This window comes from Solenopsis invicta, chromosome 8 (assembly GCF_016802725.1).
Source record: "Solenopsis invicta isolate M01_SB chromosome 8, UNIL_Sinv_3.0, whole genome shotgun sequence".
Lineage (NCBI taxonomy): Eukaryota > Metazoa > Arthropoda > Insecta > Hymenoptera > Formicidae > Solenopsis > Solenopsis invicta.
Window position 1 is genome coordinate 2718244 of NC_052671.1, and position 27052 is coordinate 2745295.

General features: G+C 27.9%; 4 protein-coding genes and 1 long non-coding RNA gene across 6 annotated transcripts; 1 reads left to right on the top strand and 4 right to left on the bottom strand.

Moving 5' to 3' along the window:
• Positions 1–25: 25 nt before the first annotated feature.
• LOC120358382 lies at positions 26–8378 on the top strand. Its single transcript, XR_005575337.1, has 3 exons — positions 26–206; positions 416–463; positions 8211–8378. It is a non-coding gene; the product is annotated as an uncharacterized LOC120358382 (long non-coding RNA).
• Positions 2852–5512, bottom strand: LOC120358379 (odorant receptor 49a-like). The gene is made up of 9 exons (XM_039452485.1): positions 5339–5512; positions 4845–4964; positions 4629–4746; positions 4174–4435; positions 3960–4070; positions 3801–3891; positions 3478–3620; positions 3055–3187; positions 2852–2987 (listed from the first exon to the last, which is right to left on the bottom strand). Exons 1-9 carry the CDS (start codon positions 5474–5476, stop codon positions 2937–2939), a joined length of 1167 nt encoding a protein of 388 aa, XP_039308419.1. The 5' UTR covers positions 5477–5512; the 3' UTR covers positions 2852–2936.
• LOC113003762 (odorant receptor 49a) lies at positions 6479–13989 on the bottom strand. Of its 2 annotated transcripts, XM_039452483.1 has the most exons (9): positions 12938–13989; positions 11657–11776; positions 11443–11560; positions 10088–10349; positions 8564–8674; positions 8394–8484; positions 7557–7702; positions 6712–6844; positions 6479–6635 (listed from the first exon to the last, which is right to left on the bottom strand). In XM_039452483.1, exons 1-9 carry the CDS (start codon positions 13070–13072, stop codon positions 6585–6587), a joined length of 1167 nt encoding a protein of 388 aa, XP_039308417.1. In that variant the 5' UTR covers positions 13073–13989; the 3' UTR covers positions 6479–6584. The 2 variants fall into 2 exon arrangements, with proteins under 2 accessions (XP_039308417.1, XP_039308416.1); XM_039452482.1 differs by having other exon boundaries at positions 6479–6844.
• A 5337-nt stretch (positions 13990–19326) lies between these two features.
• Positions 19327–23476, bottom strand: LOC105199662 (farnesyl pyrophosphate synthase-like). The gene is made up of 6 exons (XM_039452797.1): positions 23340–23476; positions 20535–20945; positions 20274–20441; positions 19964–20176; positions 19632–19894; positions 19327–19462 (listed from the first exon to the last, which is right to left on the bottom strand). Exons 2-6 carry the CDS (start codon positions 20736–20738, stop codon positions 19327–19329), a joined length of 984 nt encoding a protein of 327 aa, XP_039308731.1. The 5' UTR covers positions 20739–20945; positions 23340–23476.
• Positions 23477–24997: 1521 nt separating this feature from the next.
• LOC120358380 lies at positions 24998–26762 on the bottom strand. The gene is made up of 2 exons (XM_039452486.1): positions 25836–26762; positions 24998–25750 (listed from the first exon to the last, which is right to left on the bottom strand). The coding sequence occupies exons 1-2, from the start codon at positions 26148–26150 to the stop codon at positions 25463–25465; spliced, it is 603 nt and encodes a 200-aa protein (XP_039308420.1). The 5' UTR covers positions 26151–26762; the 3' UTR covers positions 24998–25462.
• Positions 26763–27052: the final 290 nt, after the last annotated feature.

The following is a 27052-nucleotide window of genomic DNA, read 5'->3' on the forward strand; positions in this document are numbered from 1 at the left end:
TTACACTACGAATTACTCTGTTACGGTGCGAGTGTTTTTATGATCTGACAAGAATTTATATTCAGTTGTATTTACAATTATGAAAATATTATTGTGCACAGAAAATGTATAGTTTTATTAAGTGTAGTGAGTTGCGTTAATGATATTTATAAAAAATACTTATAAAAAAAATATATATGAGAATGGTGATTAACCTAAATAACAAGGTAGTTTTTTTTTAAAGATTTTTTTTCTTTTCCATTGTTCAATCAAATCGATATTATTCGGTCTTATTTGAATTTAAATTACTACTACGGATTGTAATGTAAGGAATATTTGTCAGAAGTAATACATTTAATATTAATTTGCGAATACTATTTGAAATATTTATTATTTTGGATCCTATTATAATTTAAATATTATATATATTTTACAGATTAATATGTAACTGTGTTACAACTCCGCTGCTGCGCATCGCGAACCGGTAAGTTATAAAATTTCTTTAATTTTAAAATAATGAAAATAATGAAAATAATGAATTTTAAAGTAATGAATGTTAAAGTTTATTGCATATGTATGCATAAATTAAAAAAAGGAAAACTCCGAAACGAATCGAGAAAAGCAATATTATAAAATGTTTATGAACTATATACATATATATCCATTTATTTAAATAAATATATACCATAGATTAGGAAACATTTTTTCTTAGAACACTGAGTGTGAAGTTAACGTATCATTTCGTGGAAACTCACGAAATATTGAGAGTTTTAGCTTTATTTCAATAGTTCTATAATTTCTGATAGATTAAACAAATAGTTCTGACTTTTAGAAAACTGATTAATAGACAAATGATAAATTTTCCTAAAAGAGAAATTCAGAAAAAAAACATATTAGAAAAATTCTTAAATAGAAGTTGTTTTGCTCTTTCTTATTGTTGATTTATTATTTCATTATCAAAGTTAATTGAATATGTGATAAAATATATACATTAGCGATATTGGGTCGCTGACACTATCAAACGATAGAAAATGTATGCACAAGGAAGGCATTAACGACCGCTTGTATTTAAGAGAAGGTCGTCACTTGCATTACTGATCGCATTATGCTTGCTTTTGCGAATTCACATTCTCATAGTGGCTGTTGCATGATACTTTCTAACAGTAGAAAATGATTTTATAAAATTAATTTTTTTAAATAAAATATTTTTTAAAATATTTTTTAAATTCAGACTTAAAGCAACTTCAACGATCACTTGTTTGTAAAATTTTGTTTTTTTCCTTCTTTTCGTGGATACCTTAGCAATGAAAAATAAAAGTTGAAGATTGTTCTTTCTGTAATCGTCTTCCAACAGATTTTAACTTTTCTAAGACCTTTATGTTATTTAAACACACTTGTTTATGACAAACATTCTTTATACTATTTAATATTTTAAATCCAGTAACCATTTTATTTAGTTTGAACAAATTTAATCGCTCTGTTCTTTAGTTTATTTTAGAAACTTTTACACTATGAAAATTAACTTTACTAAAAGTCGATTGTTCCTTTAAATAAACCTTTAGATAAACCATATGGTAACAGGTAAATTATGCATACAAATATGTAATGGATGTATAGACATAAACATTTATCATAACCATTAAATAATTTACCACATAATTTATCCGAAGATGGAACAATCGACCCTGAAATAATTGTCAAATTCGCGAACGCATCAATCAAACTAGTTAAAAATTGCATTCATTTAAACTGAGTGAAATAACCTGAAACTTGGAGATTTTATGGACGATATTAATAAGAAGTATATCTAGTGCAGAGTGTCCACTATCGGAATAAACGTGGAAAATTCTGGAAAGTCATGAATTTCAGATTGTGACCTCGGAAATTTGATTAATCTTGGAATTTTTTTGAAGTTTTATTTCTAAATTTAAATTTTATATCTTTCTGACAAATTAATTTCTTACATTTTTTAAATTTAGTTTATTGAAATTATATCTAAATTATATATAAATAATTATATATAAATATTATTTAGCTTTTCTTTGAATACATAAATTACGTTTGTTATTAATTTTAAATACGTTATGTTTATATAATTTTTAAACTATTTTTTCTTTAAAGAGATTTGTGTTAAATATTTTTTGTATAGTTCATAAATTGTATATCTCAATGTTTAAGTTTTTGTAAAAAAAGTTTTATAACTGTTGAGTTTTATTTGATTACCAAAGACTTGTGTAATTAATTACTCAATATTAATTCCTTTGTTTTTCAATATATATTATGCAATTAATATAATATTCTTTATCTGTGTTAAATTAGCGTAGTAGCGTAGAACATTTTATCATTTTTCGAATTCTGTACTTTTGATAGCTAGATCCGTATACATATTGTAGACTGATTATTGTATGACATTAGTTGATATTGTTTTCTTTCAATTCTTTCTCTAATTTAATATTTAAATCTAAAGTGTCTTTTTTGTGATTACATATTTAAAGTATGCTAAAAAGTTTGTGTAGAATAAAATAAATTTATTTCAAGCTGCATTAAACAATTTTCTAGTCTTACCTGGAATTTTGATAAACATTTCTAGAAAATTCTGGAATTTTTATAAAATAGATTTACAAATGTTGAGTGGACACCCTGTCTAGATATAAAGAAAACAAAATATTAAAATAAAATATCAAAATTATTACTTAATAATTGAATAAGGTTCGTTAAAATTTGCTACGTGCAGAATCTTTTAAAAATTAAAATTAAATTAAAAATTAAATTGATAAGTAAAAAAGCAATATGTAATGAAATAAAGTATTATTCATTGATGAATAAATAACACGAAGAATATTATCTTATTTAATCAAATTATATATTTTTCTATTTTTTTATTTTATTCTGCTATGGAAAATCTTTTTATATGTGTTTATTACTACGAGAAGCTACTCTTTTTGCATTAGCTGAAACTACTGTATGGAGTAAATTACTGCCATGAAGGACATTGATGTGCTCGTAATCTAGAACAAATAATTAAAAAATAACGTGGATAAGATGTCTTTGCATTCTTCATTGCTGTTATCTTACCGAGTTAAAAGTTTCCATTGTTATAACAAATATACCGCCGACCTTCAACGCTAAGTTTTTAGCGGAGATTTGCATTATAAATAATAACGATTTTTGTATTGTTATAGGTGCTTTGTACCATAGCGACATGTATCTAGACAAAATTTTATTCGGCATGAAATATATGCACATGGAATATAAATATTTATTTTATATATAATTTGAAATTTTTGGAAAGAATAAATAACTTCTATAAATACATACACTATTATGTACTCTTTAAATAAATTAATTTGTTTTTTTACGAGAAATTAGACAAAAATTGCAATTTAATTATCACATTTGTAAATATGAAACAAAAATAATCACAACAACTCTAAACGAATAAGTACAAATTTTATTTATTTATTTATGCATAATTTTGTACAAAGGATTATTACTTACAGTGTGTTAAATAATTCGTCAGCATGGTTAATCATTAATTGTCCCACAAAAGATGTGGATGAAAGACAAAACTCATATCCTATAATATAACTTATCGATGTCCCAAGTTCAACGGAATCACGCATGCTTAATGCATTCAGCAACTATTAACACATTAATAAGAGAATGATTTAACTGATTTAAGTAATTTTTATTATATACGGATACTTATTTATTTAAACACTTACACATATGCGCATACGCGCATGCACTGTGTGTACGTACGGGATATATGTGTATGTATGTATATATATATAACGCGAAAAAGAGAGAAAGTTACTTACTCTGCATAAACTCATAGCAAAGCCACACGTACCTATCAATACCGTGCTAAGACAAGAAATTGTAAAACTTGTCAAAATTAATTTAGAAAGCCTTAAAAACAAAGAAATCTTTTATTATTAAACAATTTAACTGTTTCACTTTTAGCTTTAAATACCTACTGCTTTGCTTTTCGGTGGAGCTCTACCGTTCTAATTATTCTTTCGATGATTTCATTTCTCTTGTTGGAGCATGCTATTATCTTATTATCCGCAAACTGTTTTATTCGATAACTGACAACATTAAGTTTTTATTTAGTTCCGCCAGAAGTGCGATTATTCATCGCGTAGTTTAAGAAGATATTAAAATCTTTACATTCCTTTTCACAATTCTTACCAGCAAATTTTGAACATTGCGCAGCAGTGTAAACAAATCGATAGTAAAGTCGAAATAATGAATATTACCGCAGAAGTGCCAATAGCAATACTAATAACAGAATATGAGAGAAAAAAGTAATACTGTATTCCGACATTTATTCGATATTCCTTCATGAAAAATAAAGAATGTGTACGTGATTCGTTCAATGGTCGAAGAAAATCGAAAATATCTGGTAGCAGTCCCATTATTATGAATGTAAATAATATGAACATTTGCAGCCCTAAATTATATAAGATAAACCGTACACATACATTATAATATTTTTCTATTTCATGCAAAGGACAATTAAAACATGCTATGTGTGATCGGAGATAAGTATTGAAAATATTATATTATACTGTAAATAACTGAATGGTACATGCTTCTACTGTAATATTATCTTTTATATGTAAACAAAAAGCTAACATTATTACATAGTATAGCAACTATAAATTTTTCTCCTTGATGAGAGTAATATTCTAGTATTTTAATTTCTCGTGAGTCTGTCAACTTTTGCCGATTATTAACAATTTCTTCCAGCATTTGTTTGAGCTATATAAAGAGAAATTTAAATTAAACGAAGTTTGAAATATGTGTAAGAATCTAATATAAAAATTGGATTTCTCAATTGTAATTATAATTCTACTTACTTCCTTAGGATTGAAGAAAAACATGTTAAAGATTACAAGATACAAAAAAGCCGAAAGAGAATCCAATAAAATCCCGATAGCGATATTTATACTAATGTCAGCTATAATAAATTGCGCGAACTGTAAAAACACATACCTCTCTATTAAATGCGCTTAATAATATGACTATCGATTGATTATTACTTAATATTCTATTTATTTTATATACAGTATAAATTCTTACAAAAATGTATATAAACTTCTCCAACAAATATTTTTATTAAATAATTTTTAATCAATCTGAAATTGGATAATGTCTTAAAATATAAAAAACTATTATATAGATATTAAATGATTTTACATATTTGTAGCGTTCTAAAACTGTTTTATATATTTATCTTTTTTTTTATAGTGCAGTTTAAAACAAAAACTCGGGGTATAGAGTAAGTTATTAAAAATTTTTAGTATCTTTATTAAACTTATTACAGAAAGAAAACAGAAAAATATAAAAATACCTCTGCAATCACGCGAGAAATGAGTAACATGTAAAAGCATATTGCACGAAAACTCTCACACTTGGTTCTTCCAATAGGCCATAAACCAAGAGACCTCAAAAGAGTTTCATTAAATTTATAATGGTGATCGTCAAACATGTATATTCTTTTGTAATGACCGAGACACGAATAAGAAACGGATATGCAAAAGTTAATTTCAAACAGATATTATTTTGTGTGCATTTTCTTTCGTAATAAGTTATTTATCAGCCAATTTTTGCTTAAACTCGTCGTGACGCTTGATAGTCGAGAAATAAATGTCAATTGCAGCAATTCAAGAATTGCAACCGTTTTTACACTATTGTTGAATGTTTTTATAAAATATTGTAATCGACGTTAATGGTACCGCCAAGCTATATGATTATCGATTGCTCGCGCTTACATTTCGTATCGAAGAGAACGTCAGAAAGCTGAATTATCCAAATTGCACGTTATGTCCGTCCGATGTACTTTTTGCTTAGGAAAGGGTGAAATAGTATCCCCCATTTTTTAGTTACGTTGGCGCACGCGCTATTATGCGCAACACCCTCATTGTTGTTGGAGACGTTGACGACATCACATTACTTTCTCTGTTGCGTGCAGTAATGTGTCAGATAGAAGTTTATATTCAGTTTTATATGTAATTATAAGAATATTAATGTGAAGAAAATGTGCAGTTTTATTAATTGTAGAATTACATAAGTGCATTGTTAAAAATATGCAGCAAAATTTAATGTAATGTAATAAAAGCAAATTCTTAGCCTTTTATTTTTATAAACTTTGTTATTTAATACATAAGAATATATGTTATTACTTATTGTTGGTTTATTAATTTATTTTGTAATTGATTTCTTTTCTACAAGGTTGTCTGAATTCTGCCTATTTTGGAGTCCAATTTCTCAGATGTTTCTTTTGTATTATATTATGAAAATATTAACTATTACAAAGCACGAAGCAGTATTATATAAACTGCAATATAATATCATCTGATAGAATACATTTTTTAATTTGCATGTTTTTACAGTTTTATTTTTTGTTTTTTGTGAAATGTCATTTAAAAACTATGTGATATGCTAATATTGATGACTCTCTTCCATTGATAAATAAATAACGTAGATTATCTTATTTAATCGAATTATATTTTGCTTCTCTATTTTATTTACTGTACAAGGTTTTATCATATGTATATTGCTACAAGCAGTTACTCTTCCTGCACTAGATCATGAAACTACTGTATGGACAAAAACATCATCATAAAGGATATTGACATATTCGTGATCTGAAATAAATAATGCAATAAAGCTGACGATGTTAATAAGACGTCGTCTTCGCTTTTTTCCCGTAAGTTGTCTTACCGAAGTGAAGGTTTCCATTGATATAGCACATACACCGCCAAAATTTATTATTATTCTTTTTGACCAAATATGCATTATAAATAATAACGATTTCTGTATTGTTATAAATGTTTCATACCATAACGACATGTATCTAGAAAAAAGTTTATTTAATTTGGTAAAAAAATATATACGTAAAATACATTATATATATGTGACTATACATTTTCGAAAAAAGAAATTATGTAGTACGTCTAATAAAGTTTTTTTTACGGTGTATATTGTATGCTGTGTATGGATTGTTAAAGAAATGAATTTTTTCTGTTAAGGATATTATAATAAAACTGGCAATAGAGCAACTAATAGCAATAAAATTTAATAATTTGCAATAAAATAGCATTAAAAACTGTTTTTGTTTTTAATGTTTTAATTTTGTTACCATGTATTAATTTACTGTTTGTATTAATTTACATTTAAGTTTTCACTATTATTTTTATTAAACCGGTTGGAGTAATAAAAATGTGAAGCAACAAATTAGCAAGAAAAAAATAGAACTTACGTCTACATTTTTGTTATGCTGTATTATCTGTACCAGATTAATAGACGTCAAAAAATTGTATCAACAAGTAAAATCTGAGATTATAAATCTTCAATTATTTATATATGCAATTTATTTAGTTAATGTGTAAATATTTCTATACATAATTTCAATATATTTATTATAATGTACTTTTTATAATAAATTAATTCCTTTTTTACAAAAAAATAAACAAAAATTGCAACTAAATATTACTTCATATATATTATAAAATCAATTATACATTTTGAAACAAATAATAATACTGTACTATCAGATTTCTACTCACATAGCGTTAAATAACTCATCAGAATGGTTTATCACTAATTGCCCCATAAAAGATACGGTGAAAAAACAAAATTGATATCCTATAATATAAGCTGCTGATATCAGAATTTCAACCATATCGTGCATGCGTGTTATTGCGTTCATCAACTATTAACATATTAATAAGCAAATTATTTATGTAATTTTTATTAAATATGCAAATTTAATTGGACATGAGTAAATATTTTGAATGTTTCACGCACGCACGCACGCACACACGCATAAAGTGAGCAAAATGGATGGCATCGTTTAAATATCTCGAAAATAAAACATTGGAATTCTTTTATATTATATGTATGTGTATGTGTACATATATATGATTTCTATAATTATTTTGTATATGAAAGCTGCAAGGTAAAGTTCGAGGGAAATAATATTTTATTATAGACATTTTTCATTTTGTGTGAAAATATATCAGGATAAAGCATAAAACCTTAGAAATTATTAATTTTTTGATAACTCAGCTTTACTGCTCTATATGCAGAATAATTAAAAAAATCATGTTACATGAAAGGATCATATTCTATTTAAAAAATACCAGTGAACTTTGTGTAATTTTTAAGAAAACATTTTATATTTTGAAAATTAAGTTTGACATTATTTGTCTTTCTTCCAGAAAACTGGGTGTGAAACATTCTCAAATATCTTATTTTCAAGATATTTTCAATAATTGTGGTCATCATACGTGTGTACGTATACATATCTTATACTGAATTAGACTGAACTGTTAGTTTGTATGAGACATTGATTATGTAATATGTTTTAAAATATATATTTTAAAAAAGAGAAAGTTACTTACTCTATATAAACACATAGCAAAGCTACACGTGCCTATCATTAACATAGTAAGGAAAGACATCGTAAAACTTGTCGTAACCAATTTAAAAAGTCTTAAAAACAACAAATTACCTTTATTAAACAAATAATTATTAATTTTGTTACACAGTAGTTTTGGCTTCAGATACTTACTTATTTGCTTTTTGATGGATATGTACTGTTTTAATTATTCTTCCGACGATTATATTTCTCTTATTAGAGCACGCTATTATCTTTGTGTCGACACAGTGTTTCATTCGATAACTAATAACATTAAGTTTTCATTTACTCACATCAATAAAGTGATTATTTATTTTTTTTTACTGCGTATTATATTCTAATATCTGTGATGAAAATTTTTCTCAGAGTTTTTATACGAATAGGAACACTTTTCAGAAAGACTAAAAAAATTTTTTCAGAACTTCTGTATATTTTTTGGAAATTTCTCACATTTTTTATAACCTGAGAAAATGTTTTTTGTACATAATTATATATAAACGTATATAAATATTTATCAATGATAATTATTGAAAATTATATGTAATTGTATATAAAAATCATGCATAATTACATAAAATTATATATTTTAATATACAATATGTGGGCATATTTAACTTATATGATTCTAGATAATTATATATAATTAGATATAAACAAATTTTTTCCGGAAAACAAGTCTTCAGAATTGTTATATATGCAAAATTCTGAGAAAATGTGTAGATAAGTCCATAGACGATCATAGCAGTGCTGAAATAATATTTTGTACGTTTCTTTAAATACATTTTATCTAATTTTCCGAATTGTGCACTATTTTCCCTCGCACAGATTATAGGAAGAACCAAGTTTATACTCGCACTAAAGTAATACTTTTTTGCAACCAATTTATCAATTTTTCCGAGTAAAAACAATGATGTTATAGATACTTAGGATCAGTATTATTAAATTAATTGTTAATTTAAATCGGTTATGTTACTTTTCTAATTTAATTTAAAAGCTACACTGTTAAAAATCGACAGCAGAATTTAATGTAATGTAACAGAAGCAAATTTCAAGCAGATACACACAGGTACGCAAGCACGCATGCACGCACGCACATGAAAAACATGTAATGTATATTTAATATAAATGTAATATAAATTTAATGTTGTCAAAAATGTACTAAATTTCATGCATAAACGTTTGAGTTATAAGAGTTATTGAATTTATTGTACATTAAATTTAATGTGTAACTTAAAATTACATTGAATGACAGTTTTAACAGTGTGTATTTGAAATCGAAAACGGCGTATAGTTCGAAGAATCAGCAAATATATTTAAAAATCACACAAAAACCACTATTTAATTTAGCACTAAGATTGTGCTATGCCCGTTTATGAATTTGTCTCATTTTGAATTATACGAAACGTAGTCTTATACTACTTATTGTTTTTAAAAAGATGTAGATTTTCTCAGCATTTTTAAAATGTTCCACTTTGTATAAAAATTCACAGGAACTTTTTTATCAGTAACGGAATTCTGTAACTTTTAACGATAGTATCGGTATTGTTATAGTATTATTGCGATGATTTTTTTAAATAATATCTGCGCAATGACAGTGTAACGATATTGATACTGTCGATAAGAGTTACGGAATCGCATTGCAGGATTGTTATTAAAACTTTCACGTATTTTTCTTACCTGCAAATTTTGAACATTGCGCAGCAGTGTAAGTTAATATATAATACTGTCGAAATGATGAATATTGCTGTCGAAGTGCCAATAATAACACTAATAATAGTATATAAAAAAAATAAATAATACTGGATTCCGACATTTATTCGGTACTCATTCATGAATAGTAAATAATGTGTACGTGACTCGTTTAATGGCCGAAGAAAATTGAAAATATCCGGTAATAGTCCAGTTATAAAGAATATAAATAGTACCAATACTTGTAGCACTAAATCATACAAGATATGCCAAATACACATTACAATTTACAATTTGTGTTCCATTTCATGCAAACAAAATAAAACATGCTATAAGTCGAAAAAATCGAAGAGAAATATTAAAGAAGATATTACAGAAGAAGATGATATTATGGGCTATTTACATTTTATTCAATAACTTTATTAAGAATTATTCAATATTTTGTATTTAAACTCAATGATCATATAGATATCATCAAAATGTTGTTAATAGATTTGAGACTCAAAGCTGTGAAATATTTATTATTCAAAACGATTTATAAAAATGTAACGACATCTTATAATTAAACTAAAGATCAATAAGGACGATAACATGAGCCACAAAAAGAGAAATTTAAAAATTGGATTTGTTTATAAAATAAATAGAATTTTTTTTACAAAATTATATATTTTTTTAAAAATAAATTATTAGAAAGAGCTACCATATAATCGCGATTTAACCGCGAAGTTAATGCTGACTTAATTAGAAGATAAATTATAGCCAAACTGTTAAAATAACATTTCTAATTTTTCTGAACTTTAGCTCTCTATAGCGACAATTAATTTACGAAAATATGTTTCTATATAAATATCTCGCGATTGTTCATATTACCAACACGCTTTTATGCCCACGTTAACAAAATACTATGATATCGAATAATTTTGCATAATTCGCAATGTATATAGGCGAATAAAAAATTAAATAACAAAAAACACTTGAGTTTACGAATATATATTTGTACATTTGTGTGATAATAATATTATGTTCAAGTTTCTAAACAATAAGAAAATATGTGTAATTAAATGTATCTTTGAAAGTTTCGAAATGCTTAAAAAAAGTGTCTCATGACAATGATTACCTACTGCATATTAGCATATTATTGCCATACAGGCAGGCTATTAAACAAATGATTCTATAAGTTATTACTAGTAACTCGTCATCTAATAACGCAGATAACATGAGTGCTCGTAATATCTACACGATCCATAATATCATCTTTTATACTATATCACAAATAATTTAATAATATATATTTGTCTTCTGTTATTATCTTTTATATATAAACAAAAAGCTAGTATTATTACATATTGTTATAATTATAAATTTTTCTCCTTGTTGACTGTAATAATATAGTATTTTAATTTCTTGCGAATCTGATAACATCCGCCAATTATTATTAACTTCTTCCAGCATTTGTTTTAGCTACATTAAAAAAAATTGAAATTAGGCGTAGTTACAAATAAGCGTAAAATATTCTATGAAAATTGACTTTGTTAATTGTAATTGCAATTTACTTACTTTCTCAGTATTGAAGAAAAACATGTTAAAGGTTACAGCATACAGAAAAGCCGTAAGAGCATCCAATAAAATTTTGATAGTGACATTTATACTGAAGTCAGCTATAATAAATTGCGCGAACTATAAAAACACATACTTTTACTTTAAATGCATTTTACAATATGATTTTTGCTTATATATTATTCAATGTTTTATTTATTTTATATACAGGATAAATTTTTACAGATATATAATACATATTTCTAAGCTCCACGAAATATTTTTCTAAAATAATTTTCAGTATGATAGTATGTCTGTTCAGATTGTCAAGAATTATTTGCTACAGTTGATTACTCAATTTATAGAAATGGTAGAAATTTCTTGATTGTAATAATTGAAATAATGAATACGGTATTACCGATCGAAAGCATTTTTTAATGCTTAATAATTTGTTCTAGGTAAATTTTATAAATATTTACAAGATTTCCCCAAACTGTGCGCCTCAATTTTGCCGGAATTAAAATACAGCTTTAAAGAAGAATCCGCGCGCGCAAATGTAATATCACAAAATTAAATTACTAATTAATTTAATTATTTCTTTGATGCTTGTACGCATCTCTACTATCTCCCCTAATCCTGTAAAACTGTAAAAAAATTATTGCGAGAAATATTACCTCGCCCAGGGATTGTACCTGAATTCCCCAACTATTCGGGAATCTATTTTTTGATTGTGTTTCTCATGATCTAATATTTTGTAGGAAAGAGAAATGTTTCTTACTTTGAATCTGGTTATCAATCTTTATTTTTGGACACTTCAAGAAGTTAGAAAAAAATCACAAAGCTTAGATATACCATGGGATACAATGAGATTACAGTTATTTTACTACGTGTCTGTAAAGTTTATTCCAATCCCCTATATTTCGAAAACAATTGAAACGGATAAAAATTACGTACTCTATCATTTTGAAGGGCTAATCTTTAAAGGAGGCTGGAGCGATATATAGAGCAACCCTTCAAAATAATGGAATACGTATTTGACGGCTTTTCCAGTTTAAACCGTTCTGAAATATAAACGATAGGAACATATTTTATAGATATCTTGTAGCATATACATAAATATATGACGATGGAAAGAAAAGGAAAATTGTTGTTATATAAATATGAGCTTTTCTTAAAAAGTTCTCAAAATAATTTTTAACTTACCGACGTACATAAATTTTGAAACTGTTCACAAGTTAGTCCAAATTTGTAGAATTTTTATTAAACTTATTAAAGGAAGAAAACAGAAAAAAATGAAATTACCTCTGCAACCACGCGAGAAATGAGTAATATGTAAAAGCATATTGCACGACAACGTTCACACTCATTTCTTCCAAAAGGCCATAATCCAAGAAACCTCAAAAGAGTTTCGTTAAATTTATAGTGATCGTCGAACATGTATATTCTCTTGTAATGACCGAGACCGAATAAGAAACGGATCTACAAAAGTAGATTTTAAAGAGCAAATTTTATTTTGTGCGCATTTTCTTCCGTAATAAGTTATTTATTAGCCAATTTTTTTTTTAACTTGTGACGCTTGATAGTCAAGAAATAAATGTTAATAGCAACAATTTAAGAATTGCAAACGTTTTGCACTTTTGTTTTATAAAATATTGTAATCGATGTTAATGGTACCACCAAGCTACATAGAAGGTCATCGATTGCTCGCAATTACTTTTTTATAGTGAAGAAAACGGCAGGGAGTTAAATTATCCAAATTGCACGCTGTATTCGTTCGATGTACTTTTTCCTTAGGAAAGGGTGAAATAATATTCCCCACTTTTTAGTTACGTTGGCGCACGCGCTATTATGCGCAACATCCTCATTGTTGTTGGAGACGTTGAACATCACATTACTTTCTCTGTTGCGTGCAGTAATGTGTCAGATAGAATTTTATATTTAGTTTTATATATAATTATGAAAGTATTAATGTGAAGAAAATGTGCAGTTTTGTTTAGTGTACAATCACGTAAATGCGTTGTTAAAAATATGTAGCAAAATTTAAGGTAATGTAATAAATGCATAGTCTAGCTTTTAAATTTTATAAACTTTTGTTTAATACATAAACATATATGTTATTATTTAGTTTATTAATTTATTTTGTAATTGACTTCTTTTCTACAATGTTGTTTGAATTCTATTTGTTTTGGAAGCCAATTTCTCAGACGCCCCTTTTGGATTATGCGACGAAAACATTAATTATTACAAAGTACGAAGTAGTATTATGAAAATTACTATATAGTATTATGTGATAGAATACACTTTCTAGTTTGCATTCATGTTTTTAAAATTTTATTTTTTGCTTTTGTTTGAAATATCCCAGACAGCATGCTTGTCAGACTGAAAACTTTAAGTGATTTTTTACAAGAAAACCTTTAATTATTATGAAAATGATGTCTGAACGATAACTTACAATAATCATTTATCAGAGGCATTTACTGAGAGAACTCTTTAAGATATCTTATTTTAGAGATTTCATGAAATTATTACCTTTATGATATCATGCAAAATGATATGAGTTGTTTTTCTTATGAAAAATATCATTATTCTGTATGGTTTTTGAGTCATTCAATTACGCATGCGCCGCTGTATTATTCGATATAGACAGTTCAGAAACCAGACATAGTTATGATACACGACATACAAGTGAATACGAGGTGTGTTCAAAAAATACCGGGAATTTTCGTTTTTTGAAAAAAATATTTATTTATTCGTCTACATTAATGTTGTCGCCTTCAAAATAGTCACCATTAGATATTATGCACTTATGCCAGCGCTTCTTCCAATCCTCGAAACACTTCTCAAACTCGATCTTTGGGATAGCCTTTAGCTCTTTCAGCGATGCGCTTTTAATGTCATCTATGCTTGTAAAACGACGGCCCTTTAAGGTTCTCTTTATTTTTGGAAATTCGAAAAAGTCACACGGAACCATGTCTGGCGAATATGGTGGTTGGGGCATCATTACAGTATTGTTTTTGGCCAAAAATTCACGAACAAGCAATGAAGTGTGAGCAGGTGCATTATCGTGGTGCAAAAGCCATGAATTGTTTTTCCATTGATATGACAATTGATATGCCAACATCATCAGCGACTTCTCTGATTGTAATTCGGCGATTGTTCATAACCATTTCTTTCACTTTTTCGACGTTTTCATTGGTTCTTGATGTGCTGGGGCGTCCTTGGCGTTCGTCATCTTCAACGTCTTCACGGCCATCTTGGAAACGATTATACCACACGTAAACTCTTGTTTTACTCATAGCAGACTCACCATAGGCCTTTGTTAACATTTCACAAACTTTGTTACACTTTATGTTATTTTTTACGCAAAATTTGATACAAATTCTTTGATCCATTTTTTTTCAGAAACGAAAATCGCCGAGCACATAAAAACACTTGTAACCTTAGCGGCTGCCACAGACAAATGAAACAATGAATACAGCTCAACATTTCAGCATACTTCAGGGGCATGTATACCAACATAAACAAAAAAAAATTTGACTGTCGGACTCTCCAAACCCGCGAAATTTAAAAACTCCCGTTACTTTTTGAACACACTTCGTATATATTTCACTTAAAACGGTTAAAAAACCGATGCCTATTTATACAAAAAAATTATAAAAAAGAAGACATTCTTCCTTAAGCGATGATTTTCTTTCTTGTTTACGTATGTATAATATGTTTATCGCAAAGTTTTTTCGCGGACTCGCTTATAAAAAATTCCCAAAATTAAACTATATGCTGTTTCTCATTCCATTTATGCTCGAGTATTTAATGAATTTTAATATAAATTATCAGTAAACTAGGCTTACTAGGTATATAATATGAGCTCTGAAATAATCAACCAATCCTGTGCCGTGTGAGAAGTTAAACTAATTAAACTTCATACAATGTTAATGTGTTCTGTTGCGCAAAAACGTTATCTCATCACAATAAGTGGTGAAAAAAAAGTATTTGTAAAAAAGTATAAAGTAACTAATTTATATAACTGATTTTTTTTATACTGAAAACATGTTTCAATATCATTCTACTCTTTACCGACAGTCTCGCTTTTTTAATTTCATAGTAATATGAAGATGTCAGATTTTTTATGCAAACATTTATATTAAAAAAATTAAAGCTATAGAAATTAATAATTAAGATTTAAATTATTTACAATACTTAACATTTATACTGCAACATATAGCATTGTCCATTTTCTATGCAAAATATGTGTAAAATAATATGCATTTTATATACACGTCTATACTCTTATAAAAAATTGTTCTTTACATTACTAATAATTATTCCTTTTATTAGTAATATAATAATGTAATAATGTAATAATTATTTTTGTTATTACATTAATGTTATCTCCGAAACCGAGTATGTTCATTTTTAGGTATAATTTTCATTATTCTATTTATATCGATACAATTAATACAATTAACACACTTATTTTCAAAATGAATATTTTATATTAATAATATTACAAATTACACAAAATAATAGAATTTTAATTATGTTTTCTAAAATAAAATATTTTAAGAATTGAACAATAATAATAATTTGAATTGAACAATAATAATAATTTGAACTCGAGCGTTTACATATAATTACACAAATAATAAGGAAACATCAAAGTCAAGTTAGCAATCTAGAAGAACCATTAAATTTGGGCAAGGAATTCCTTTTTCACAAAGCAACCATAGGTAATAAAGTGGATATTTTAAAAATCAGAGCCAGTAATGAAATTAAAAAGATTTTTTGTTTAATGTAAATTATTTCTGTTTAAAGTTATAAGTTCTTGCAAAAAGATCTTATAATCTTGCTAATATATGAAACAGTGAATTTTTTTTGTGTATAATTACTTATCTTTATTAATCAGTGAATATTAAACAAGGATAAATAATGCGTCATACACATCGTTTTTGAAATAGAACGCAATTAACTTTGAATGCATAAGATTAATTATACTTCTATCAAAGATAACAATCGTGCGAACAATCCTGGCGATAATTGAGATTTATTCCAACAAATTGCTGAAGAATAAAGTTGTATATGTTATTATTAAATTTGTCAAGTTATGTTATCTTTATTATTTTTACGATCATTATTATCGATTTTTGCAATTATTATATAATGGAAATGCAGTTTATTTGTATTCTAATTTAATCTATTATACACGACCTCGCTTGACATACGTTTTTCACTAGGCTAGATTAAGAATCAACGGGGGCCCGAAAGCGCTAATAGTTCACGTGGCCATCTATTTAATGCCTTCCTTAATTGAGTTAGATATAATTAGTATCCACAGATAAATTAAATAGTTTGAAAAATTTATTTATTAGTTAAATATTTATTTTTAACATTATTAAATAAATAACTCAAGGTTTCGATGTCTCAACAATATTTTATTTCTTAAGATAATTTTTTTAGTTTTCTCACGACTAATATCTTGGACAATACCTTTGTAAGACAAAGATATTGTTAAATCATTTTCTATTGAAATATAGATGAGCAATAAAAGAGCGTTGAATTTTTTTTCTTCTAGGGATGACTTGAATCTATTTTTTATTGATGACAATTTTGAAAATGATCTCGCTGATGGACGTTTGCAATATGTGAGATTTTTGCATGCTTGGTATAAATTACTTGTATAAAAATTTTAATATTCTTTCATCTTTAAAATTATCAATCTTTTTTTAATAGAACGTGTTGGTCAGTATATGCATTATCTTATAAATTTGTTCTCAAAATTTCAAGAAATTCTGTCATTTTTAATACGTAGAATAGAGGAATTACCTTAAGAAATAAAGGTTTTTAATATTATAATTTTATTGAAATTGTTTGAACTATTTATTATTATCTATTTATTTTAAATAAATAGGAGATTGATATAATTATTTTTTTTAGTTGATAAAAATTATTTATTGCAGAATAAATTTAATTTGTAATAGTTTTAAATTAATTTAAAAAGCAGCAGTGAAAGTCCTCTGGATTATAGGTTTCTAGGCAATCAATCATCTAGTCCGCCTAATGGATAATCCAGTCAGGCTTTTGATTCTTCTCGTGATGAGTTTTACGAGTTCTTTATTCCCATTGCCATGATACATGGATAAGAGGTATTTTTTGCATTCGAAAATTTTCCATCTTACTTAGCTTATCAATCAACGTAAACGCATTTATTTTCATGGCACGTGTAACGATTTCCATACGAAACTCAAAAAATTTGTTTTAATTCGTCATGGTGGCTTCACAGAAGATTACTCGAGAAAGAACTGAAACGTATAAATTGCGCATTACAGTTTAAAAACTGAATATATGTACTTTAAACAGGAACTAGATTAGAGCAAAAAAATAAGACAAATCGCACTGGGTATCAATGTGAATTTATCAATTGTAATTACATAACACAAGTCGCAATTTAATCCTAATTATTACATAAAATAATAGCAAACGTTTCTATTTAATGTAAAGTCATCTTCAGTGCAAAGTTGGATATGTTGAATGGAGAGATGAAAAGCCTATATCTCTTGAAATCCATCACTGGTTTTTGAACTAGATTTGCCAAACGTTTTACATAATTTTTTAAGTCAAAGTAAATGGACTCTCTCATTTTCAGTGGCCACACGTACCATCTCATCCAAGAAATCTTTTAACTAATTATAACAAAATAACACTGACTTGATGACATACGAAACGTCGTTCTGGATACGACTGTTTCGTATGTCGTTACGTCAGTTATGTAATTAGAATTGATAAATTTGCATTTATACCAAGCACAGCTTGTTTTATTTTTTGCTCTAATGTTGTTGATTGATTTTGAATTTCATCTTTATTGTTATAAATATGTATATTTGTTATTATACATATACTTTTGATTGTACTTTACTTACACCTCACTCATACCGCACAGAAACATTTGCTATTACATAAAGCTGTTGCATAAAGCTTACAGTCTCGCTTACAGTATTGCATAGCAAGTAGCAAGATTGCAAAAATCTTGTAGGGTTGCTACAAATACCTAAAATTATTTAAAATACTATATTATTCGCATTTTGGCGCCGCAGCCATTGACTTTTAAGGAATGAATTGATTTGATATATGTGGAAATATTTGTATAACTGCCCTTGTGCAAAGTTGCACCACCCCTTCTTTATACTTAAAATTTCTCAATGTAAGGATAATTTTATTGAAAATTGGAGATTACACAATATTTTGACTTTCCCGTGTGAGGCGTGTCGAGCGAAAAAATGTGGTTATTACTCTGCATTGTGTAGATACAGAAAACAAGAACGCTTTGCACGGGATGTATATATATTTAAGAAAATTAAGAGGCGTACAGACAATTAAGAAGATTAACATAATCTTTTACATCAAAGTTTACATCTTGTGTAATTTTGATGGATATTGATTTAAAAAATTTGAAATTAATTTATTTTCAAAGATTTAAAGAAAATTCCAGTTAAAGGTTAATGTGCGCAAGTATCTATATTTAATATATAAAATATAAGTTCATAAAATATTAACATATTTTTCCCTTGTTTCAATAAACACGATTATTTTATGATCTGCGGTAAATTACATTTAATAAATCCAAGAAAAAACTATGCGGAAGCCCACATGATATCTGCTGTATACGTTCATTTAATACAGTGCTCGGAGTTAGTTGCTCATTTCGAGCCGATTCCTGAAGAGTGGCCCACTATTCCCCCACTACCGTTTGCCGCTTGACGTTCGAGCCGACGATCACGCGGCTGGCGCTCTGCATCAGGAGCGTCTCTGAGTGAAAAATACGCTGGTAGCGTACTATTTGAGTAATTTGTCATAAAAAATTTTCCTTTTTACATAATTTTTATAAATAAAAATTTCTATTATTTACATATATATTTTTTGTAAAAATATAAATGATAATAATATACGATAATTAGAATAAAGATAAGTTTTTACAACAAATTTTTCGAATGGTACGCTACTAGCGTATTTTTTACTCAGAGACGCTCCTGATGCAGAGCGCCTGCCGCGTGATCGCCGACTCGACAGTCGAGTGGCGAGCGGCAGTGGGGGGACAGTGGGCGTCGCTTCAAGAATCGGCTCGAAATGAGCAACTAACTCCGAGCACTGATTTAATAGATTATATGCTTGTTCTTTGTATGACGTGTAAATTTTTTGCAAATCCAAATCGGTAAAAAGTCGTTTCACGCGTTTGACTTTTTCCGGATCCGAAAATCCGTAACATTCCTGCGTAGAAAAAAAAAGGATTTATATAACAATCGTGATGAAATAATGCATCAAATCAATAGTACTCACTTCTAAAATTTCACGCTGTTTTGGAGTGGCGCGTTGAAGAGCCATTACAACAAACCACGTACATTTTCCTTGTTGTATATCAGTGCTGTCTTTGCCAGTGGCTTCTGAATCTCCAAAGAAATCCAAAAAGTCATCTTGGACTTGGAATAAATGTCCAATTTCCAATAAAATCGTTTCTGCTTGCTTAAACTTTTCTGGGTCTTTTATTCCAGCCTACATCAAATAACAAAAATTTCGAAAATTTTTGACTTATTTTTGATGTTTTTTCGAAAAGCTATTTTTGATTGGGAAAAATTAAAATTTTTCTTACTAAATGCATTGCTAAGAATAGTGGACAAACAAATGAATAATACGACGTTTTGTTCTTGACAATACACCTGTATTGATCCAATGTGAATAAGTTCAAATTTAGCTTCTTTCTAAAATTTTTAGACAGCTGTAGGTCTAATATTTGGCCATCTATTGTTTTTAGTGCCATCTGTTGAAATATTTTCATACATAACTGCTTGGTCAAAGGAAAAGAATAATTATTATAACCTATGCAAATCGGAAAAGAGATATTCTCGCTCACATCATGGAATGTTTCTAGTAGATTAACATAGCAGTCTTTCCCTTTGAAGTACTTTTGAAGTAGATAATATACAGAATTTTCTAAGTTTAGAGCATCTGTTATTACTGACAACCCTACATTATCGCTTCGGTACCAACATGGTTGACCTCGACGAAGTACTGATTTGTCTTGAATATCGTCAACCATGAGAGCAGCAGCTTGCATCTGTGTTTTTAAAGACTGTTTAAAATCGTATCAGATAAGAACGTACATACGTTTCACTAAATTACACACCAGTTCCAAACACCATGCTACAATCCGTGCTAGATGAATATTTTCTTTTGTAAGTTGTTTGTTTGCTAATAACTGATAAGCATATATTAACATTAATGCTCTAAATTGTTTTCCTCCCGGAACATTATATTCTAATACCTGTAATAGAAATGTTTAATAGAATGTGTACTCTTATAGCAAAAAACATTATAGTGATATTACAATTAGCTCACAGAGTCACGTGTAAATTACGATGTCACTGCGAGGCTACTGTGAGTCATCAGAACATAACTATTGTATAATATTACTATTACCTTTCTGTGTGATATCAAGTTTATATCACAGCAGTGTCGCAGTAAGATGCAATTTTTATCACATGTACTTATCACTGTTACTAAGAGACTTTGCGGGAATAATTAAAATCTAAAAAAGTTTTTTGTGATTTATTTTTAATATAATCCACCTTATGACTTTATGTATTTATTCATGTTCCTTTAATATGGGTTGAGAGAAAATATGGAGATATCAATAATATAATTTAAAAAAAATGCTGTTTATGCCGAAGATTGAATAATGTTTCACTTTTACTCGTGTACCCCAACAGGGAAGATAAAACACTCACACGTAAAGAAGAAGAAATTTTTTAATAAAAGTAACTTTAAAAAACAATAGCGTTTCCTGTTTAAAAAGATCGATAAATAATAGTTAAATATTATAAGTATTTTTAAAAAATTGTATCGTAATCTATATGGTGTAATTGATGCATTTTTAAATTACAAATATGTTATTGGAGCGATAGTGTAACAACACAATGATAGTAAGAAAGCCTTCTTCGGTCGTAGCTAGGTCTTAGTGCTTATATTTATTTATGTGATTTTATATACTTCTCCGAATTCAACCGGGACCGGAGATTCCGGAGGTGCCAGGTTCGAACCTTGGGTGGGGTGTTATTTTTCACAATAAATTTCTTACAGTTTTTTCAGGGGGGAATAGGTATATAGATACAAATCAGCATCGAGTATTATATTAAATTAATTAATTTAATATAAATAGTGATATTACTAATTCTTATTCGACATGCTGTGTTATGACCGAAAATTAATTTGGCGCACATTCTGGTTGAATTCGGAGAAGTATATAAAATCACATAAATAAATAGAAGCACTAAGACCTAGCTACGACCGAAGAAGGCTTTCTTACTTTCATTGTGATGCAGTTTTCTTATTCAAGAAACATTTATCGAAATGAATGTAATTTTATTGTAGATAGTCCTTATGTCAACAAAATTCTAAAGAACGTATTGTATTGTATAATAACTGTCAATACTTATAATGTTTAATTCTACGAATACGAGAATAATTTTATACAAACTAATAATTATTTACACGATACACACATTCTATGAATAATATCGTTTCTGTACCAAAGTCATTTGTTTAATAAAATTAAACAATATTTTATTAAATTATGACTGAATTTTGTTACCTACGTAAACTAATACGAAAGTCATATTTATTATTTCTTGTGTGAATTTTATCACAGAGACTTTGTATTTGCAATTCAGATCTTTGCTTTTGTGCAGTAATCATATTGTATAATTTACATATAAAATTGTCTTGAGAATGGTATTTTATATTCTTCTATCTGCATAAAAGTAAATTAGTTTTTATTTGCGAATTATTTTTAACGGTAATCTGTTAGAGTACTGAGAAATCTTAATATTCATGTAAATCACTATGATTTGCTCAATAAAGTTTATCGTGCTTTATGTGAATTTTACTGTACATATTTTCTATATTCTATTACGTTGAGTGTGCTCGTGTACCTAGTAATCACCATTTTATCCGGACAAAGCTACACGGGGTTTAACAGTAAAATGTAACATTTAATACAATAAAATGTATACGATATTTTATTTGCGAATGAATTGTATAATGTTGACATTGTATATTTTGATGTTTTTGTATACATTTGGCTCATTGTCAGTCAATTTTTTATTAAATTTAGTAGCGCATCTCTAGATTTATCAGAACAATTGAGGAACCATTGAGATGATTTGTCAAATGAACCATTATGAAAACTTAACAAATTGATAAACCGGCTTAATACTATTATCAAACATAATAGTGTTGTCATTTGTGTTATCAATTATGTCTGGACTATCAAACGAAATAAAATAGTGTATGTTTATCACATTGACAGCTAATTATTTTATATATATTTATAATTAAAATATATAATATTCAAAGTGTAATGCAAACAGATTAAATAGCTGGGCCATTGTTGAATGTAATTCAGATTCCATTCATTGATGGATCTACGAAGAATGAAAGTAATTTAAATAAAAGTAGTTTTAAGAAATTTTCTAATCAAAATATCAACGAATGCCCATAATTGATTCCTTTACTGTTTACATCACTAATAGATTTTGCTACAGCGACACAAGATCTCCTATGCTATCTAATTATTTTCCTCCGTGTAACTACGAAATAATAATATATTATTATGCAATAAATATTAATAATTGCGTAACTCCCAACTCTTATTACTTACTTTTGTCATGTGTCTGTTAAGGATATCATTGTCTATCCTTGAATCCGTGAGGTCTTCAACAATACTTGGCCATATTGCTAGAAGCTGTATTTTCTCCTTCATCATCCATTCCATTAGATTAGAATGAGTCATTTTCGTTATAATCTAGAGTAAATAGATATAATATAGAATGAAACAACGTGTTGGACATAGAATAAAAACATAAACAAAAGTACAATGAATGAAATATATATTAGCAAAAAGATAAAGATATAGACATAGGTTTCTATTTTTAATTAGTAGTTTTTGTTTTAACGTTATAAATACTGATAATACTTTTATCGTTTCATCATAATGCTAGGGACAAAGATTATTGTTGTTGTTAAAACTGAAATTGTATCATTGTTTTATACATGTAATTCTTTTGATATTATTCTACGTACTAAAATAGAATTATCAAAAAATCAATAATTTACAAGATAATAAATATTTTAATTTTTATTCTAGCATATTTTAACATCAAATATAAAAACATTAAAAAAAGTTCAATAAAATTACTTTAATTTACTTTTCTAATTATAATTTTCATTACAATTACGTAATTACATTACATTATTTTATGTGTTATATTATTTGTTACAACATTAAAACATGTTAACTATTAGATTTATAATATTTTTTATTTAAATGAATTCTAATATTATAATAATTTGTGTATTGTACAAAAACCTTTTCTAAAAAAAAGCAAAAGTGTGTGTTTGTGTGTGTGTGTGTGTGTGTGTGTGTGTGCGCGCGCGCGCGCGCGTGTCCGAAAAAATTCATCTTTTCAAACTATACTTTGCATAGGTTCTTTCTATGTAATGTTATTTTTTACTTCGTAATAATTTAAGTATCCATTAACTTTTAATTGTTTTAACTTTGAAAAGTTTACATTGCTATAATTTTTCATTAAAAAATCGAACAATTCTTTTAACCATTTAAAAACCATTTAAAAAAGAATCATTAAGTTATTCGTGTCAAGCGAAGGATAATTTACACTTCTTACATTGTCTATATGAAAAAGATTCATGTAAACATAAACTCTTGATAAACAATAGATAATAAAGAAACGTGTCATTTAAAGATTCTTTTCAGATATTTATTAGTTGTAAATTTAGGCCAATATGTATAAAAGAAAACCGTACACTTCTTCCTCTTCATTTTCTTTTTTAAACGATTTGCCGTACAACTTCAAAAAATTTCAAAGCGCACGTATTAAGATCAGGTTTAGTTATTTATACGTAAAATATTAATAATTTTTACTTTGCGTGTATACTATATGTATAGTGTAAACTATGTTTTATCAGAAATAATGAAAATTTTATTGTTTTTTAATTCTTAATGTTATCTACTTTTATTTTACTAATATTAAAATCAGATATTGACAATTATAGTTTAATTGTTTTTTTTTGTATCTTGTTGAATTTATAATCATTTATAATAATTTACAGTCCTTGTATTGTCCACACGAAAAAAACTTGTATAAACAAAATCTTGATAAGCAGTATATAGATAATCAATGTAAACATAATTTTAAAATATCTGTGCAGGACACTAGTTTAAAATATAAACATGTGTTCTTACATATAACGAAATAAACAGAGAAACATATGTCATACTTACATACGTAGCACGTTTGCAGCTGTGCAAACTACATATGTACGATTTAGTTAATATAAATTACGGTAATTAATTATTCGCTTTAGGAGTCTTACCTTCGAAATTGATGAATAGGCTCAATCGACGCGAAACGAACGGATCTAGCAGATAATGGTGTCGCTTTGGCCCGTGAACCGAGGTATCAATTATTAAGTTGACTGTCCAAGTTATAGGAAGCCTTTGCCACATTGGCAAGATGCAACAACACGAATACCCGCTGCACACGATACGGTCATATATATATACTCATGCTTATGGCCATGATGCATCATGGATACGACTTAGTGAACTGTAATCTATACTGGAAGGCTAAGTCTAATAGGAAGAAAAGAGACAGATGCGGGACAAGAGAGAGGGTAAAGAAGTACATTTCCGTCTCTTTCTACTGAAAGATAGAAAGAGATTAGAAAAAGCCGGGAAGATACTTTCAATTAATCATTAATCAGCTAGACAAAGAGAGAGATGTACCACTGTCTCTTTTTTTTTATGTGCCCGGTCCAGGCTCGGCCTCGAAAAGCAGTTAGCCTTCTTCTTATTTTTTTTCTTGGCCTCTGGATTTCTGGCTTTATAAAAGCCACAGTACCACACCACATTTGATGATGCGAAATAATCAGAACTTTGGCCAATAATCCCAACCGTAATCTTCTTTTAACAAATTTGTATATCCTGGCTCGTTCAATCTTATCCTCCAAGGATTTAGGAACATAAATGAGCCTCTCAAGAACCAATCTCGGCTATAGATTCAAAGAAACTTATATTACAAAGCATAACACAGAAAACCAAATACATAACAATATTAAAGTTTACAAGGAAATATACCCAGATTGCACGTGAACGTTCATTGGACGTGCGTTTATAAACATCAGAGCGTCCAATGGATGTCCGATGGACGTTTATTCGAAGTGCGTTTGCAACTCCGCTCGAACGTCGTCCGGCGTGAGAAAAATGCGTGCGCCATGGCTTACGTAGGTTCCGCGTATTGCGTACAAGTCTAATTGCACAATCTGCCTCGTGTAAAGCGATTACGTATGACGTCATTCTGCACGTGTGTACCCATTTCTTGTTGTAATTCCATAAATATAATTTCCATTTAAGATATGCAGCGTTCAACCATTTATACTCGATTAAAGCCATCCTTGAATTTATAACCAGTTTAATACGAAATAATTACTTAACGATAAAATCAGTGAAATACATTACGTCTCTAACAGTGGTAATTCAGCAGTCACTTCATTATCCATTACTTCTTCAGAAATTAAATATAATTAAATATAATTTTTATTTCTTTTATATTCAGTACAGTACATTATTTTGAATGATAGTTTGTTATTAATCACAGTCCTTGTTATTAATTAAAATCATCGAACCTTATTTCTTTGCCAACGCATCCACTTTTTTATTTCCAATAATATTCATAGAGCACCAAGTAAATCGAACTTTGAGTTTACTACTTTTTGAATGAAATAATTTTAATTAAACAAGAACACTTTCAACGGCCGTAGTTAGATGTTAGTATTTATATTTATTCGTGTCATCTTATATACTTCTTCAAATTCATCAGAGGGAAAAGGTTCTAATATTTAGATGCTAGTTAGCATTACTTATTAAATTGATTTCAATTTAATAAACCTGATGTTACTAATTCTTATTCAACTTAGAGCTGTGTTATGATTAAAAAAGTAATTCGCCGCACGGTTTGATGAATTTGAAGCAGTAAATAAAGTCATACGAATAAATATAAGCACAAAGATCTATCTACGACCGTTGGAGGCATTCTTGTTTAATTTGTGTTGTCACATTATCGGTCGAATATCTCTCTATTTGAATAGATTCTATAATTTTTTTATGAAAATCTTTAACCGCTGGACTTAAAAATTTGATATATAAGTTAAAACTATCCTTTTTACAAGCCGACAAGGTATCTAACGAACTTTTCGAAACAGTACAGGTCATCCTGTGCCACGAATCAACCACAATATCCATTTCCTTATTAATTGCAGTTACCTCAGCCATGAATGACGTAGTTAAAGGATTTA

Coding starts and splice junctions, on each gene's coding strand:
- LOC120358379 (XM_039452485.1), bottom strand. CDS start 5,476: ATGTTTGACGATCACCATTATAAATTTAATGAAACTCTTTTGAGGTCT. Junction 4,436..4,628: donor ATTTATAGTTGCTATACTAT/GTAATAATGTTA, acceptor TATATAATTTAG/GGCTGCAAATGTTCATATTA. Junction 4,071..4,173: donor GCAATGTTCAAAATTTGCTG/GTAAGAATTGTG, acceptor TAATGTTGTCAG/TTATCGAATAAAACAGTTTG.
- LOC113003762 (XM_039452482.1), bottom strand. CDS start 13,072: ATGTTCGACGATCACTATAAATTTAACGAAACTCTTTTGAGGTTTCTT. Junction 10,350..11,442: donor ATTTATAATTATAACAATAT/GTAATAATACTA, acceptor TGTATGATTTAG/TGCTACAAGTATTGGTACTA. Junction 7,703..8,393: donor TTGCTATGTGTTTATATAGA/GTAAGTAACTTT, acceptor ATATGTTAATAG/TTGATGAACGCAATAACACG.
- LOC105199662 (XM_039452797.1), bottom strand. CDS start 20,738: ATGCAAGCTGCTGCTCTCATGGTTGACGATATTCAAGACAAATCAGTA. Junction 20,177..20,273: donor TATTCTTAGCAATGCATTTA/GTAAGAAAAATT, acceptor TATTTGATGTAG/GCTGGAATAAAAGACCCAGA. Junction 19,895..19,963: donor AACAGCGTGAAATTTTAGAA/GTGAGTACTATT, acceptor TTTTCTACGCAG/GAATGTTACGGATTTTCGGA.
- LOC120358380 (XM_039452486.1), bottom strand. CDS start 26,150: ATGGCTTTAATCGAGTATAAATGGTTGAACGCTGCATATCTTAAATGG. Junction 25,751..25,835: donor AACGTTCACGTGCAATCTGG/GTATATTTCCTT, acceptor TTGAATCTATAG/CCGAGATTGGTTCTTGAGAG.